The sequence below is a fragment of the Olea europaea genome, chromosome 5 (genome assembly GCF_002742605.1).
Source record: "Olea europaea var. sylvestris chromosome 5, O_europaea_v1, whole genome shotgun sequence".
Taxonomy (NCBI): domain Eukaryota; kingdom Viridiplantae; phylum Streptophyta; class Magnoliopsida; order Lamiales; family Oleaceae; genus Olea; species Olea europaea.
The window spans coordinates 15708664-15724239 of record NC_036241.1 but is presented as its reverse complement, the minus strand read 5'-3'; the positions used below and the strand labels follow the sequence as shown (position 1 = coordinate 15724239).

Sequence of the window (15576 nt, the reverse complement as noted above, 5' to 3'; positions counted from 1 at the left end):
ACGATCTAAGTAGCATCATAAGTGTGCTTTGCAGTTACCTCTTTGAAGATCCTCTGCATCAAAAAATGGCACTACCAATTAAAAAATCTTATTATCTTTGTTATTTGTTTAAGGCCCGCCTTATGTTATGCATAAAAGAGGCTGTTCAAGGGCTAGACACTAGGTACTACACAAGAAAATCACACTGCCCACACTGTTGGTGTGAGAGCCATGATGATAAAAAGGTCTTACTATCTCTAATTTTGGTTATCCATCGGATAGAAACTGGGAAAAACACCTTGTTAATCATGTCTGTTGAGTCTTCTAATGCGTCCATATTATCTCCTTCTACATTTCTTCAATAATCTAATCTTCTAAAATAGATTTCCTTTATGAAATCTCGTACCTCCCTAATTTTGAAAAAAATCCATATCTTGTAAATCCATATCTTCCTTATAACAAACCATGTCGCTCCTTCACTAAAGTCGTTCGAAGCCTTATTTCACCTTCAAATTTCTAGATCAAAGAGTACGTTCAAGCATCAAAGTTTGATCAACATCTTCTACCTACCACTGAAAAAGAAGAGTTTGTTACTTTGGTTCTATCATCCAATCTTCCAAAAGTATGGTTATTTGAGGGTTTTGCCCATATTCATTTTGGAGTTGTAAGAATTACACTCACTCTTCATGGGAGAAAAGGACTCCCAATGGTTTCTAGAATTGATCTTCTAGACACATGCTTCGTTGATTATGAACATGCATTTTTTTGGTATTGTAGAAACTAACTTAATGTGGGACTAGTACTAGTTACTATATTGAAGAAGTACTTTTGAATATTAAATTAATTGTTTAGTAACATAATTATAAAGTATTTCGGTATAAATTTTATATTTATTTAATTGAATTAGAAGTTAAAAAGTTTTTTGAAATATTAATATGTATTTTGTCGATTTTAAAACTTCTTTAAATGTAAAGATACAACTTCACATACAGAGTATTAAGAGCTTTTATAATTTGGGATTCTCTAAAATTACTTTTTAATGCTTTTTTTGTCATAAAGTTTTGTTTCCTTTTTTTTTTCTTTTTTTTTTCGTTTTTCGTTTTTTTTTTTTTTTTTTTTTTTTTTTTTTTTTTTTTTTTTTTTTTTTTTTTTTTTTTTTTTTTTTTTTTTTTTTTTTTTTTTTTTTGACTTGAACTAAGCAGCCGATATTTTAAACAAACGAGCTTTGTGTCTCTAGAAAGTGCTCTTAAACTTTGAAAATAATATCTCCCTAACACCAATTTAAGATTGATGCTAACCTAACTACTCGAGTTTTAGATATATTTAAAATCTAGTGATACATCTTATTGTAAATTTCTCCGATTTTTATTATTTTCTAGGACTTCTTTAAATGAGAATCTCGAAATTTGAGCTTCTCTATAGACTAAAATAATCTTCTAAACTTTTTTTTTTAAATTTTTATTTTTGGTCAAAAAATTGGATTTTCTATTAATGTTTTCAACCGAGTGATTATTGATTAGGACCTTGAATGTTCATAACTGTAAGAAAAATATTTAAATGACCATTTTGAAATATTTAACAAACTTGAGTGATTGTTACTGAAATTAATCCATTCATTTTTTTTATTTTATTTTATTTTTTTTGGGTGGGGGAAGAGGTTTGACACAAGAAAACTCGATTTAGGAAACTATTATGCAATCCTTTTAGGATAACCATTTCTAAGCTAACCTATTTGTAAACAAGTAACTTGATACCATATGATACTAAAGATGCATATAAGAATTGAAAATTTTCAAGTTATGCAATATTTGTTTTTTCAACCAACTTAGGTAACAAAAACTCTAGAGTTGATTTTTAATGAAAACCCTACAATCTTAACACACACTTTAATGAAATTGCAAAATAAACCCCTTACTCCTAATATTACTATACCACGTCATAGCATCAATTAATTACTCGATGAATATAAAATATAAATTTTCAATATTCATGAATGATAAATCGTAGATCAAACTTAAACTGAACCCAATCAATGAAATAAAGCTATCCATTTTGCAATGTTATTAATTTCTTCTGCAGCATTAGATTTTAATGGTATTTAATCATTATATTTATCCCGCACCTTTCCCAGAGATACGACTTATATATTCTTATTGGAATACCTTATTTTCCTCAATTTATTTCAATATTTTACATTTATCTTTTCAAAATATTTTATACTAAAAATATTCAAATTTATTTTTAAAGCCTGTTAAAAAAAAATGGAAATACACACACCATTGTTGTACACATTTACAACCCTAGATGTGGATATTTCTTTTGAAACATTAAATTTAAGGCCACCATCGAACCATGTGTCTCACATGCATGCAACCTCAGTATGTTGCATCACTACTTAATAAGCATACTAGTCATGTTTGGCTACACTTAATGAGCAAGTAAATAAGAAAAGCTTTAAATTTCTTTTCTTGATTAATGTTAAAAATAAGTTACTCGTTTTAGAAGTGTTTTTTAAAGGTTGAACCCCAATCTTGAGGGTCCCCACCACCCCGTCCCTGGAGAATCGTGAGGGAGGTAAATCATGGGATGTATTCCAACAAGTCATGAAACAAGAGTTTGTCTGTATACTGGTACCCACAAAGAGTCCAATTTCATATATTAGGAATCGAACCCTCACATTGCGACCGCCAGCAAAGTTAAAACTATCTCATTTTTGTCTTTTGCACCACTGGAATATGTCCCGAAGGGCGTGTTTTTTATTAAATATGTTAAGTGGCTCAAGGGTTGTTGGCCCCTTCAAGAGATGCACGTCTTTGCCACATTGCATAATTGTACTTCACGCTCAAAATTTCGAGTGCTAGTCGTTGTTCTGCGGGTTGTTTTCGGACTTCGTTTAGACAATTTGCACTTCTGATCATTTTCATTTATTTTATTTCAATTTTAAAAATATAAAAATGAATTAAAATAAGTAACTTCTTTAGCTCCAAGGGTTATGACAATAAGAAGTGGGAAGCATAACTAGCTAGGACTTTTTCCATGTAGTCCTATAATTTTTATTGTCTAGGATTATTATTATCTTTTTTTTTTTTTCCCTTCACAGATGAAGGTCAAGCTTTATGTTCAGCTAATAATAATAATATTATTATTATTATTATTATTATTATTTTTCCCTTCACAGATGAAGGTCAAGCTTTATGTTCAGCTTCCAAAATTGCATATTCTTTTCTGTACCAATTATTAATAAGTACTCTGCTCATAACTCGTTTGAATTAAAAAATAATAATAATAATAAAGCCTTTAAAGTCAACACTTGGCCAAAACATGATGTAAACTCCTGCAACTAATTCCTCAAATTCAACACAAGCCCACCACACTCACGGACCACCCTATCTGTAGTGGTATCGGGTATATACGTAAATACAAAATCCTCTTTCCATCTCGTAAATTGTTCACTGTGCCCCAGCCGCACTACAGATTTCTCCTTGCCTATATACACACACAAAAGTTTACATATTACACACACATTATTAAGAAGGATGGTGAAGTTTAATGGTGAAATTGAACCCTCTAGTCCTAGTAGTTCTATTGATCAGTCAGAGGGAGAAAATGAAGAAGAAGAAGAAGAAATTAGCTACAATGATCTCAAGAAACGCATGTGGAAGGACCGGTTGCGTCTGGAAAAGATCATCGCCCAGAGAGAAAGTTTGGAGCCAGAATCAAAGCCCAATCAAGAACAGTTAAGAAACAAAAAAATGTCTCGAGCCCAGCACGTACTTCTCAAGTACATGGTGAAAATTATGGAGGTTTGTAATGCACAAGGCTTTGTTTATGGGATTTTACCGGAGAAAGGGAAGCCGGTCAGTGGCTCATTGGATAGTTTAAAGGAGTGGTGGAAAGAAAAAGTGTTATTTGAGAAACATGCTCCGGTAGCCATTGCTGAATTCTTGCCTAAGATTGTAGAGCAAGTCAATTTGGATCCAATTTCTTACATGCATCTACTTCAAGAATTGCAAGACACTACTTTAGGTTCAATTCTTTCTGCCCTAATGCAACACTGTGTCCCTCCACAAAGGAGGTTCCCTTTGGAAAGAGGGTTACCTCCCCCTTGGTGGCCTAAAGGAAATGAAGTTTGGTGGGGGGATCAAGGGCTGGTAGCACAAGAACAAGGTGTACCACCTTATAAAAAGCCTCATGACCTTAAAAAGGCTTGGAAAGTTAGTGTTTTGGCGGCAATTATTAAGCACATGTACCCCAACATGGACAGATTGAGAAGGCTAGTGAATCAGTCCAGGTCCTTACAACATAAGATGACAGTTAAGGAAACCACAACCTGGTTCAAAGTTGTTAATCAAGAAGAAGCCCTTTCGAAACTTATTGAGAAAGCACTTAAAATCTCACCCTCCAAAGAAGAAGAACGAGAAGGAAACAAAGACATTGCAGAATTGTTAGATGGAAGCAGTCACAAAAGGAAGTCCGAGTCCGAAAGTGTGGCGCCAGTGGCTACTCTCTATGCTTCTCATAACTCAGAATGCCCACAGAGTGAATTGGAGTTCGGTTCTGAATACAAGAAATCCAGGGCTGATCACGAGGCTACATGTAGTTACAGTAAAGATGATTCATTTGCGGTAATTAATCAAGAAATTGTTGATGAGAATCAAGAATGGGTAATTACACAGCAGGAAGCTAGCCTACATGACTGGATTTATAGGATCTTGGAGAAGGGAAAGGCTAATTTGGATGAGCAGAATAATGAATTTGTTGGAGAGGCGATTTCTAGTGCAATTGAAAATTATGGAAATTACCGAGGAGAAAATATTGTTGAACAGCTTCATTTGGATCCTATCTATGGCAATGTGGATTTGGATGCTAAACAATTGGAGCAGATCTTACACGAAGAAGGTGCAATCTCTATTTGGGATTTAGCATATCAGAAAACTGAAGAATAATGGTGACCTAAATAATATCTTGCTCTTACAGTTTCGGAGTTTCATGTTTCTTTTGAGTTGCTTGAACATGGGAATAAAGCTCAGGTAATAGGATTTGTTGCACGACATTTGTATTTTTTCCATCGCTTTTTTGTTTCTTTCAGATCTTTGGTGCTTTTTTCTTTTTTTCTTTTTTTTTTTTGGGTACTATTATACATGCACCTGCAGTCGAAATATCTTGATGTATACCTTTGTCTTGTTTATAGTTTCTTTTAGTTTTGATAGGAATTAAAATTTGGATTTTAATTTAAGTAAAAGTCAACAATTAATTTTCACCATTTATTTAAGGGAAATTGCAGCGCCGGTCCCAAACCTTTCATTTCGCTATAGATTATACCCAAACCTTTAATTGTTGCGGCCGAAGTCCCAAACCTTTATATGTAATTGCAGCGTTGGTCCATTTCACGCATTCCGTCCAAATTCCCGTCAGTCAACACGAAAATCTGCATTTTGACTCCAATGGAACGTTACTTCACGAGTAAAATGGGAAATTGCAAATCTTTTCCACTACGCAAACAACAAAACGCATTTCCCTCCCTTCTTTTTATATCCTAGCCCTACTGTCTCTCTCTGTCTCTCTTTTACATTTCATTCAAATTACAACTATGGAATTGAACATGTGTAGATGTGGAAACCCTCTCCAGATGAAGACCTCCTGGACCAACTTGAACCCAGGAAGGTGATTTCTGACTTTTTCACGCAGTCAAGATGTGGAGGGATGTAACTTCTTTGCTTGGTTCGACCCACCAATGTGCGAGAGGTCGAAGGAGTTGATTCCTAATTTTCTTCGAGTACGAAATGAGATGGAAGCTGAAATCCAGACCCTTCGATCAACGGCAACTTCTGTGTGGAGAAATCGGATATTAGGATTTGTGATAGAGATTGTAGTAACCTGGATCTGCAACTAGGTCTATGTTTGTGCTTGTGTTACTGTTAGATTTCTTGTATGATGTCTGTAGTAGAAGAATGGTTGTTTGGAATTTTGGATTTGCTGTTTTGATGGCTATATTTCCCATATTTGGGAGCCCAATATTAAGTACGTAATAAAGTACGTGGTTAAGTTAATAATTTGGTTCGCCAGTGGTATGCTTGGTTCGAATTAATTATAAATGCAGCAAAAATCCCAAAACATTTGTTGATGGTGCAATATAAGTACCAAACATTCTATACTTGACATAACATTGGTCTCAAACGTTTTGTAACTACGTTAGCATAGGTCACAAACTTATGTAGAATTACTCAACATAGGTCCCAAACATTTGTACAAAATGCAACAGAGGTCCCAATTGTTGACTTCCGAATATAATAGTGATGACCAACAAAGAATACAATACAAGCAATAAACACGTATCAACACTACAATATATACCCAAAAACCATTGTCATTGGCAACGAAAAGATATTTTCAACCATTTCCCAAAAACAAAACACATTGAATCATACGGTATCAAACACCAAACAAAAATCACATTGAGAAATTTGAGAAATTACATTAGTTTTTTCAGCCATTTCCCAAAAACAAACAGTAAATTTATCTATTAGTACTAGTACTATTTCACTTCACTTTCATCAATTTGTGCCTTTTTCCTTGGACTTCTTGGATGTAGACTCCCTTTTCTTTTGATGCGAAAGTTGTGGCTGTGACTGCGGCTGTGAAGGCTGTGACTGTGCTTGCGAAGGCTGATCTGTAGGAAGATTATCTCTGCACGTCCTCTTGTTATGGCCAGCATCCCCACATCTCCTACAAGTCGTCTTCATACCACTCCTACCCATCTTCACTCCAGCAAGGAGTTCAATTTGTGATCTTTTTCTCAACTTTTTTGGCCTCCGAGCTTGCTTTCTATTCGCAGGTGGATTCAAAGGATGCTTCCCCAATTCTCGCCATAGTTCTGGTCCTGACATCGGCTGAATAACTGGAGTGTATGACCTCAAATAACCCATTTTTTGATAACATACATCAACATAATCTAGTATGCCAATGTTTCTAGATAGCATTCCTGCAATTGCATGTTGACATGGAATGCTTGTTAACTGCCATCTTCTACAAGCACACTCATTCTTCATCGAGTCCACACCCAATCTCATTCCATCCCTACTACTGACCTCAAATTTCTCAGGTCCTGCATAGTCCGCTTTAAGAAATCTTGCATTTGATTTAGCTTGTTCAATGATATTCATAATTCTTGGACCAAAACGATGATCCCATTTTTCAGCCGCCTCTCTTTTAGCATTCATTTTGAGCATATGCTGATGTCTAATCTTCTCAAGCATTGATAATATAGGCTTCTCTCTAGCAACCAAAATAGATGAGTTGAATGCCTCACACAAGTTATTCAGCAATATATCACATTTTGAGTGGTCCTGGAAGTGTGATCTACTCCATTGGGCAGCTGATTTTTCACTAAACCAATTAAATGCTTCTTTGTAATACTCCGAAATTTTATGCTCGTTTAAATTTCTTTGAGATAGCGATTTAACTTTTAATACTATTTTTGGCCATAAGGAAAAAGGGGACACCACCTTTGTAGTGGTTAATGTTAGAGGTAGTTAATGAATGTAGACATGAAGTGTCAAAGGTTGTGTATGTATGAAGTGATCATTAGTTTGTCGAAACTTAAGTCAAGTTTGAATTTGAATGAAGTGGATTATTTTGTTGGGACTTCAATTGACCAAATGATTAAATTATTCTATAATCTACAATTTTTGAATATGTAAGTTAGACATAAGTTTAAATTTGGGATACACTTTGCTAACAATGAAAGTTAGCGGGTTTAGATTATATTAGTTGAAAAGATAAGAGGCTTCCTTTGTAAATATAGGTTTGAAGGCCACTTATTACTCTATAATCAACCCACTTGTCATCCATCATCACCATACACTTAGACAATAGACTAAACATGTGTAGAAACAAGAAAAAAAATGGAAAAAAAAGGGGTGAGGCGGTGGAGTGAAGAAAAGAAGAAAAAAATAAAAAAATATCAAGCCTTATCCTTATCTTTATATATATATAAATACATCCATATCCATTGCCATAGAGAGTTTTTCTTCATTTTACAAAACACTTTTACACTTAAAAAGAGAGCAAAAACTGAAAATAAGAAGGAAAGGAGAAGGAAGTAAACCTAACACTTCCAATTTACATCTCAACCGAATATCTTCAAGTTTTACGGTAAGATACTTTCTATGCTTAAGGGGTATGATCTTCATGGTAATATTTATGCTTAAACTATGCATGAAAAACCATAATATGATTATGGTGGACAAGTCTACAAAGTTAGATATCTATTTATGCCTTAGGACAAGTCCAAAGGGCACCGGCAAGCCGGAATGTGCAAGTATGGGTTTGATTGCATTCTTTTGTGTAGTATTATCATGATAAAAATCCAAGCATAGTATCTTACTGAGTATTTCTTATACTCATAGTATGTTATGCTAAATTTTCAGATCCATGATCATTGAATTGATGGAAGTTAGTTGGCTTAAGCGATGATGGATTAAGGACAGATGTTTTGTACCGAAAGTTTTCTTTTGTATGTTTTGCTCGATGACTGTTTTTCCATTTATTTTTCTTATGGTACTATGTAAAAATATGTACATGACATGATGTAATATGGTATTAATAGTAAATTTTGTAATTATATCTTTCATGTTATGTTAAGAGACGTTTTTATAGTTTATTTTCCTTGCAAGTGATAAAAGGTAGAAACGGGACAGTTTCTGGAGTCATTTTCAAAACGATGTTTCTAACTCTATAAACTTCCATTTGAGACTCTAAAAATATTTCTGTTTTCCTCTTTGAGTTTTCCAAATATGGCCGAAGGAATCACTCAATTTGGATATCTATGGCCTGAGTTATCAAGGTTTTAACGTCAAGGGGTCAATCTGGATTTCCTGTGTAATACTTCACTGTTTTCAGTAAAACGTCTATATCATATGATCTTGGAAAATCTTCATATTTTAACCTAGAAAACTACTTGAAATTATCTTTCTAATGCCGCAAATTTCATAGAAAATGGAGTTGGGATGAATTTTATAAAAATTGTCAAACTTGCTGCCTCAACTAATCTTGATAATGCCGAGGCCGTATATGTAAAGTATAATTTATTGTTGATATGCACTTTTGTCGGCTATCAAATTTTATAAGAATTATTTTACCGAGTTGAAAATAAGTTCTTAACATGAAATACTTCTATTTAAGAATATTTACATGTACCAAAGGCAGAAGTTATTATGTTTAGTACGTGACCCTCGAAACTTAAGTTCGGGGCGTCACATTCTTCACTGGCATCTTTTATATCATTCATCACAGTTCTCCATTCAGGCACTGTGGTCGCCCTGGCTGCAACTTTTAGAGTCAAACCCTTATGGCTAAGAGTGAAATTACTGTACAAATGTCTTGCACAACATCTGTGTTCTGCTCCCTCGCATACCGTGTGTATAGATTCAACTAGCCCCTTTTGTTTGTCTGAAATAAATGTCCATGCTCTTGGGTTGTGCATCCCTACATCAAACACTAGCATCTCAAGAAACTAGGTCCAATTGGTCCTATTTTCAGCATCAACCACAGCCCATGCTAACGGGAACATAGAATTTTCTGCATCAATACCTACAGCCGCCAAAAGTTGGCCCCCATGTCCAGTTTTCAAAAAACACCCATCCAGTCCAATTACATGCCTACACCCAGCCTTAAACCCCTCTTTACATGCCCCTATGCAGATATAAATTCTTTTGAAAGTATTCCCTTCTCCCTCCACTTGTACTGTACTCCCAGGGTTTGTCCGCTTTAACTCTTCACCGTAGTCCCATAATATTTTGTATTGCTCAGCAACAATACCAATAACCACTTCGGCACACTTTGCCCTAGTCCTATAGAACTGGTACTTTGATATCTCATACATGCAATCCTTTTTAACTGTCTCTACGAAACTGCCCATTGACATCTTCAGGTCAGACCTAAACTTGTGTACATATTTCTTAGCCATGTACCCAGCATGTACTTTTTTGTTTTGCCATACCATAGTACATGTATGCTCATCCCTAAATGTGTTTATCCTTAAACTTTTATCAGCCTGTTGATAAGCATACAACTCCCATGGACATCCATTCTGGCACCGTACCCTAACCCTGCTTCCCTCATTCTTCACATAATGTATGTCCCTAGCATTTTTGATTGAGTATTGTAGAATGGCTGATCTCAAAATCTTCACATTATCAAACTTTAGACCTGTAACAGGAATGAAAACAAAATCTTAGCATTATTGTTAACATCAACTGTAGGACTGCATATGATATGGATTAGAATGATACACCTAATTCAAAAGGTTAGGGACCTACTATGCAAGTTTGGAAAAAGGAATGGTACTTTAAATGGAACTAAAAGTATGTTTAGGGGCTTGTACATAACTACGTCAAAAGGTTTTGGAAGTGTGATGCAACTAATTGCAAAGGTTAGGAACCTATGATACACCTATTAAAAAGCTTTAGCATGATTACCAATCTTAAATTTGGGATCCTCCATATCTGCAGCAGGATTGAACCAGCTTTCATTTTTGTTCCTTGTGGATGAACCTTAATGTTCCTCATCACTGGGCAAACTTCTAAGATCATCTGAGTCGAGATAATCCGTTCCAACATCACTTCCATCCCTTTCTTTCTTTATCCTGTACGTTGCTTGTGTTACCACCCTCGATGTCAAATCCCTCACTTAGCCTGAAAAATGTGTCGTCATCATCATTGTCCCCATGTTCTTCTTCATTCTGCTCATACTCTGGATCAGTGAAGTGTTCTAATAAACCATCATCAACATGTACCCCTTCAACATTATCAGTAGGCAGCTCATCAAGATTGTCAGTAGCATGTTTCTCAAAATTGTCAGCAACATATTCATCAACACTGTCACCCGCATGTTCGAGAACGATGTTAGTAGCCTGCTCTTCATCGTTCTCAACAGCATCTTCAACAACAATTTCAATGGCCTGCTCATTTGACCTCTTTTGAACACCATCATCAACTATATCCATACTTTCCTGGTCTACCACATCCACATCAACAGAATAAACACTCCCTTCAACCCTTATACACTCTCCACTCTTGTCTCTCTTAGGTTCTTCCGTACCGTCCCCATCCACTTTTCTATACTCTCCACCTTGTACTACAATTTTCTCATTAACATGTGTCATTTCCTCAGTCTGCACATCGACATAGGATCCATGAACAATCTGATCCTCAACTAATGGCTCATCCATCATTTGCACACTCTCCTTAACATTATCCATAGGCTGATCTTCACATTGCTGCTCATCTAACCTCATTTCAACACCCTCCTCAACATTACCCACACCTCTTTGATCTACCAGATTGACATCCAAATGCTCACAAGTTTTTATAACATCAACGCAATTTTTAGTGGTTGTCAAATATGCAAAACTCTTTACATCATAAAATACACTAAAAATTTACAGAGAAGAACCACGTTAAGATTAAGAAAAAATGTCACAAAAATATTTGTTTCTTTTGAAATACTTTAAGTTACGATTCGTTAACAATGAGTAAATTGAATTTTGAGTCCAAGTATTGTACTCACAAAGACTGTATTGGTTCAAATTCAAAATAACTCAGCCTTAACCGAAACTATGAAATTTTGTAATTTTTCTAAAACTAAATTGTGATCAAGTAATCCACTTATAAATGAAAGACCTAATTTAACTAAAATCAATGCAAAATTATGATGAAGACAAATTTAATTCATATATAATGATTAAAAAAAATGCACTAAGATCCCGAATCCCTGTTGTTCAATCTTCTTTAACCCTAACTTTACAATTTGGGAACAAGATTCAATTATGAAGATCAACTTTCCTAAATTGTTTAACAATCGTTCTCGAGTAGAATTAAACATATTTTCACATGTGACCTAACGGATGTGAATATATAAGAATGTATTAAAATTTTATGAATACTTAAAGATCACGTAGAGTATAGAGGTATATTTCTATCCCCTATCAGACTCTACGACGATTTCCATGTTTAACTTATTTTTCATCTTTCGAGGATAAAACAAGCCACAATATTTATACAATCATTGTGCACATAATTATAAAGAAGATAATTTCATGAAAATCATTCAATAATTGAAAACGTATTTGAATGTCAAAAAGAAAAATTAGAGGTTCCTGATACAAAATTCATCGTAATCCTAGCACTATATTTGTTTAGCCTAACATGTAGTAAAAAAGAAAGTAAAAGAAATAAAAGTTATTCATCACCCGAGAATTCTTAAATTCAATCTTGAGGTTCTTGAAATTCAATATTGATGTGTTCTTTACCTTTTTTAGCAATCAATCCTTTTACTCTAATTATGTTTTGAGAGTTGATATTTATATTCCAAGGAGTCACGAAAAATCTCTAAAAATCGTGCATATCATGGCCCAAATGGAAGTTACCTTGTTGAAATTAAATTTTGAAGTGGCCGAACTGGTTTCTATACTAAGGAATTCAGGAATTCACTTAAGTATAGTTCAACAGTATCAATAGTTAATTCATATAATCAAGTCATACCCCCAACATAAGTGATAAGTCAATATGACTATGTGCTCAAATAATTAAATTTAACAATAATAAGTACTCAAGTAAAGGCACATGTTATGGTGTTGTCCAGTATTCTAACTAAAGCTATACTCAATTCAATTAAATATTATCACAGGCGGCAAGCTAGTCAATGCTAAGCTTGATACTATTTTTGAATTTTACAATTTTTTAGACTGTTAAATAGTTATACAGACCTGATTAGTAGTTGAAATGTCAAATATAATTAGTATCAATATCATGATACTTGTCCATCCACCCCAAACGAGAATAATACGTTGCCCCAATGTAGAAGTAAAAATAATCATAAATAAATGAGTAAGGAATCATATACTCCTCGGGGTATATGTGGATGAGTAGCAGGATATGGCTTGTCCGATTGACTGGTATGAGTAGTGAGCCTCAAGGAGTCAACGGTCCTCGCTAGCTAGATGACATTTTTGTCTATTGTCTCCAGTTGACTCTCAAAGTGTAGCATCTGCTTGTGCACCTGATTGTAAGCATACGTGATGTGATGGTTCTATGGTCATATCATGCCCCGTCATCACTTTGTTGGAAACCCTGTAGCTGGCCACTCACTCTCAGCAGCTCTCTCTGGATGTCTAGCTGTGTCTGTATCGCCTCCAAAACATCTGTTATTTGGCCAACTAATGTACCTAGCTCCACCTGGGTTACCTGCATCTGAGCCAACTGTCTACTCAGGAGGGCTGTGTTGGTATCTAGAGCATACTATAGTGGTGGATGTGCTTGCTCAGGATTACGTACTCTCTCTGCCCCCTCTGAGCTGAGGTTCAGAATTTTCTATTGTCCTTCTGCTGATTGGGGTATCTAGGGAGCAATTTTTTCATTTGACAAAAGTGGTACCCCGACAGCCAAACAAATCCCACTGATAAGGAAGGGAGACATGATACTACACTGAGGATGGATCGATGCGGCCAACTCTCGTACGAAACTGAAGATGTAGGATCCTAAATCAATTTTATGTCCCTGTGCCAGATGATAGAGTAGTTAGGCCCTTTCTTCATTGAACCTACTTCGCTGGATTGTAGGATCAGTATTGGTGAAGACGAAGATATAAAGGTGTCTCAGCTCAGAGGTCAACTGTTTATTCATGAATCTATTCGTAAGAAGCGGCCATACATTACCTCTACTGTATAAGAATCGGGCCACCAATCCCATATCCTCTTACCCATGTTTGGTTCACGTGTGATGACTCTGGGGCATCAATTTCAGCATTGAAGTTGGCGAAGAACTCCCTCACCAAAGTAGGATAAGCTGCATGAGGAGTTCCAACAACTTTGCGCCGATCACCGCGGTGGACAATCCTTTCTAATAGACTTCCCTGAAAATCATCAACTAATCTCTTGATAGAACTTCTTGTCTTTTCACCTAGACTCAAAATTTCCTCGTGTTTCCTCATTTAGGGATCGCTGCACTCCTCCATTTAGATTTTTGTTGGCTCTCTAACAAAGGTTCGAAGTTTTAACCCACTATGGATTTCCCTTTTTTTGGAGCGATAGCTTTTCTTTTGGGTGGCATTTTACCTGTAGATATAAAAGACAGAATATATCAGCATAATAGGCAACAAACATAAAAGTAAAATAACGTGGAGAATACCCCCAAACTACATAACTCTATGTCAACTTTCATGCACTAAAGTGTGAAAACTCATGCCATGCTCGAGAAATTTCATGATATAGGTATGTATCCAATGGACGAAGATAATGCAGCTCACATTCCCTAAATGAACATAAAAGAGGTAAATTTTCGTTTTAACCCAAGACCGACCAAGGACTTTCACCATCAAAAAACGTGAAGAAAAAGTGAATTTTTCTAAACAATCTCTGGGCATATGAAAGATTATATATTGATCTTATTCATGTTCAAATTTGAGGTCAAACGGAGGTTGTTTGGGTTAGACGAAGTTGGTGAGCTGTGCCTTGCCGTGTCATGCCAGGGTGTGCAAAGAGGCCTAGGTGTTTTCCAAATCAATTTCACTGACTTTCGACCCAAAAGGTGCCCAAATGTGTAGCAACGATTTCAATTGATAAATGAGCCCAAAATTGACATAAATTTGTACTTGGGAATTTTAACAAACATATGGAATGCAGCCAATTTTTCCCTAAAATTTAAATAAATTGGGAATTGGATCAAAGCCTCAATTTTCACAAAGTAAACTCACAATCAAATTCTCCACATCTACCTAATCCCATAATCCTTCTTAATCATTCAATTGTTTTGGGGGGAACGAAAAAGAAGAAGAAGAAGAAGAAGAAGAAGAAGAAGAAGAAGAAGAAAAAAGACACAATAATCACCATGTTTTGAAGCAAAAGAAAGAGAAGTAGGATTACACATACCTTGAATGTTATTTGCTTAGAGGATGATTGGAGAATGAAATTGAAGGGTGTATTCTTAAACTCAATGCCTATTGTCGATTGAGTGCCTTCTTGATGAGTTTTGAAGATGACTGTGAATATAGACGAGTGCCGTGAATGCTGGGAAACTGCTGTGTGAAGTATGAAGCCGATTGAAGGTGCCGTGACCCAGTATATGCCGTGAGTTTGAGAGATAAGCACCGTGTGTTTTGTATTTGTGTGAGTGCCGTGTAGAAGGGAAGAGCGCGCGCGCGTTAAGTAGCGAGGAATTGTGTGTTTTTCTTCATAGTAGTGGGAATTATGAAGTAGTGAGTTTATCGAAATCTGGTCCTGTTTGGTTCGTCTAAAGAACAATTCGGTTTTGGGATATATAATCGAGAACTGTTCGGTTTCGGTCCATTTCTTGGTGCTTTGCAAGACATAAGTTTTTTCCTTTCATTTTTTTTTCTTTTTTGGTAAAATATAAAGCATCAATATTATATGAATTTTTTAACCGTAATCACATCCCTTTTCCTTTTTCACTCTTCCAATTCCCTTTTCTCTTCAATTTTTTAACCATGATCATGGATTAGTACCTCTGGCTTGTGGAAATACTTTAGAAATTGTCAAACATATAAGAGTACCAAAATGGATGAAAAACAAAAGGTATTAAC

The 15576-nt window shown here is 35.4% G+C and overlaps 3 protein-coding genes and 1 long non-coding RNA gene across 4 annotated transcripts; 1 reads left to right on the top strand and 3 right to left on the bottom strand.

Moving 5' to 3' along the window:
- The first annotated feature begins 3514 nt into the window (after positions 1–3514).
- On the top strand, positions 3515–5058 carry LOC111394975 (putative ETHYLENE INSENSITIVE 3-like 4 protein). Its single transcript, XM_023021012.1, has one exon. It carries the CDS (start codon positions 3516–3518, stop codon positions 4923–4925), a length of 1410 nt encoding a protein of 469 aa, XP_022876780.1. The 5' UTR covers position 3515; the 3' UTR covers positions 4926–5058.
- Positions 5059–6533: 1475 nt separating this feature from the next.
- Positions 6534–9484, bottom strand: LOC111394305. Its single transcript, XM_023020054.1, has 2 exons — positions 9238–9484; positions 6534–7354 (listed from the first exon to the last, which is right to left on the bottom strand). The coding sequence occupies exons 1-2, from the start codon at positions 9482–9484 to the stop codon at positions 6534–6536; spliced, it is 1068 nt and encodes a 355-aa protein (XP_022875822.1).
- Positions 9485–9493: 9 nt separating this feature from the next.
- On the bottom strand, positions 9494–10598 carry LOC111394304. Its single transcript, XM_023020053.1, has 2 exons — positions 10421–10598; positions 9494–10188 (listed from the first exon to the last, which is right to left on the bottom strand). Exons 1-2 carry the CDS (start codon positions 10596–10598, stop codon positions 9494–9496), a joined length of 873 nt encoding a protein of 290 aa, XP_022875821.1.
- A 1938-nt stretch (positions 10599–12536) lies between these two features.
- LOC111394818 lies at positions 12537–15255 on the bottom strand. The gene is made up of 2 exons (XR_002702742.1): positions 14906–15255; positions 12537–14092 (listed from the first exon to the last, which is right to left on the bottom strand). It is a non-coding gene; the product is annotated as an uncharacterized LOC111394818 (long non-coding RNA).
- Between the last annotated feature and the right edge of the window lie 321 nt (positions 15256–15576).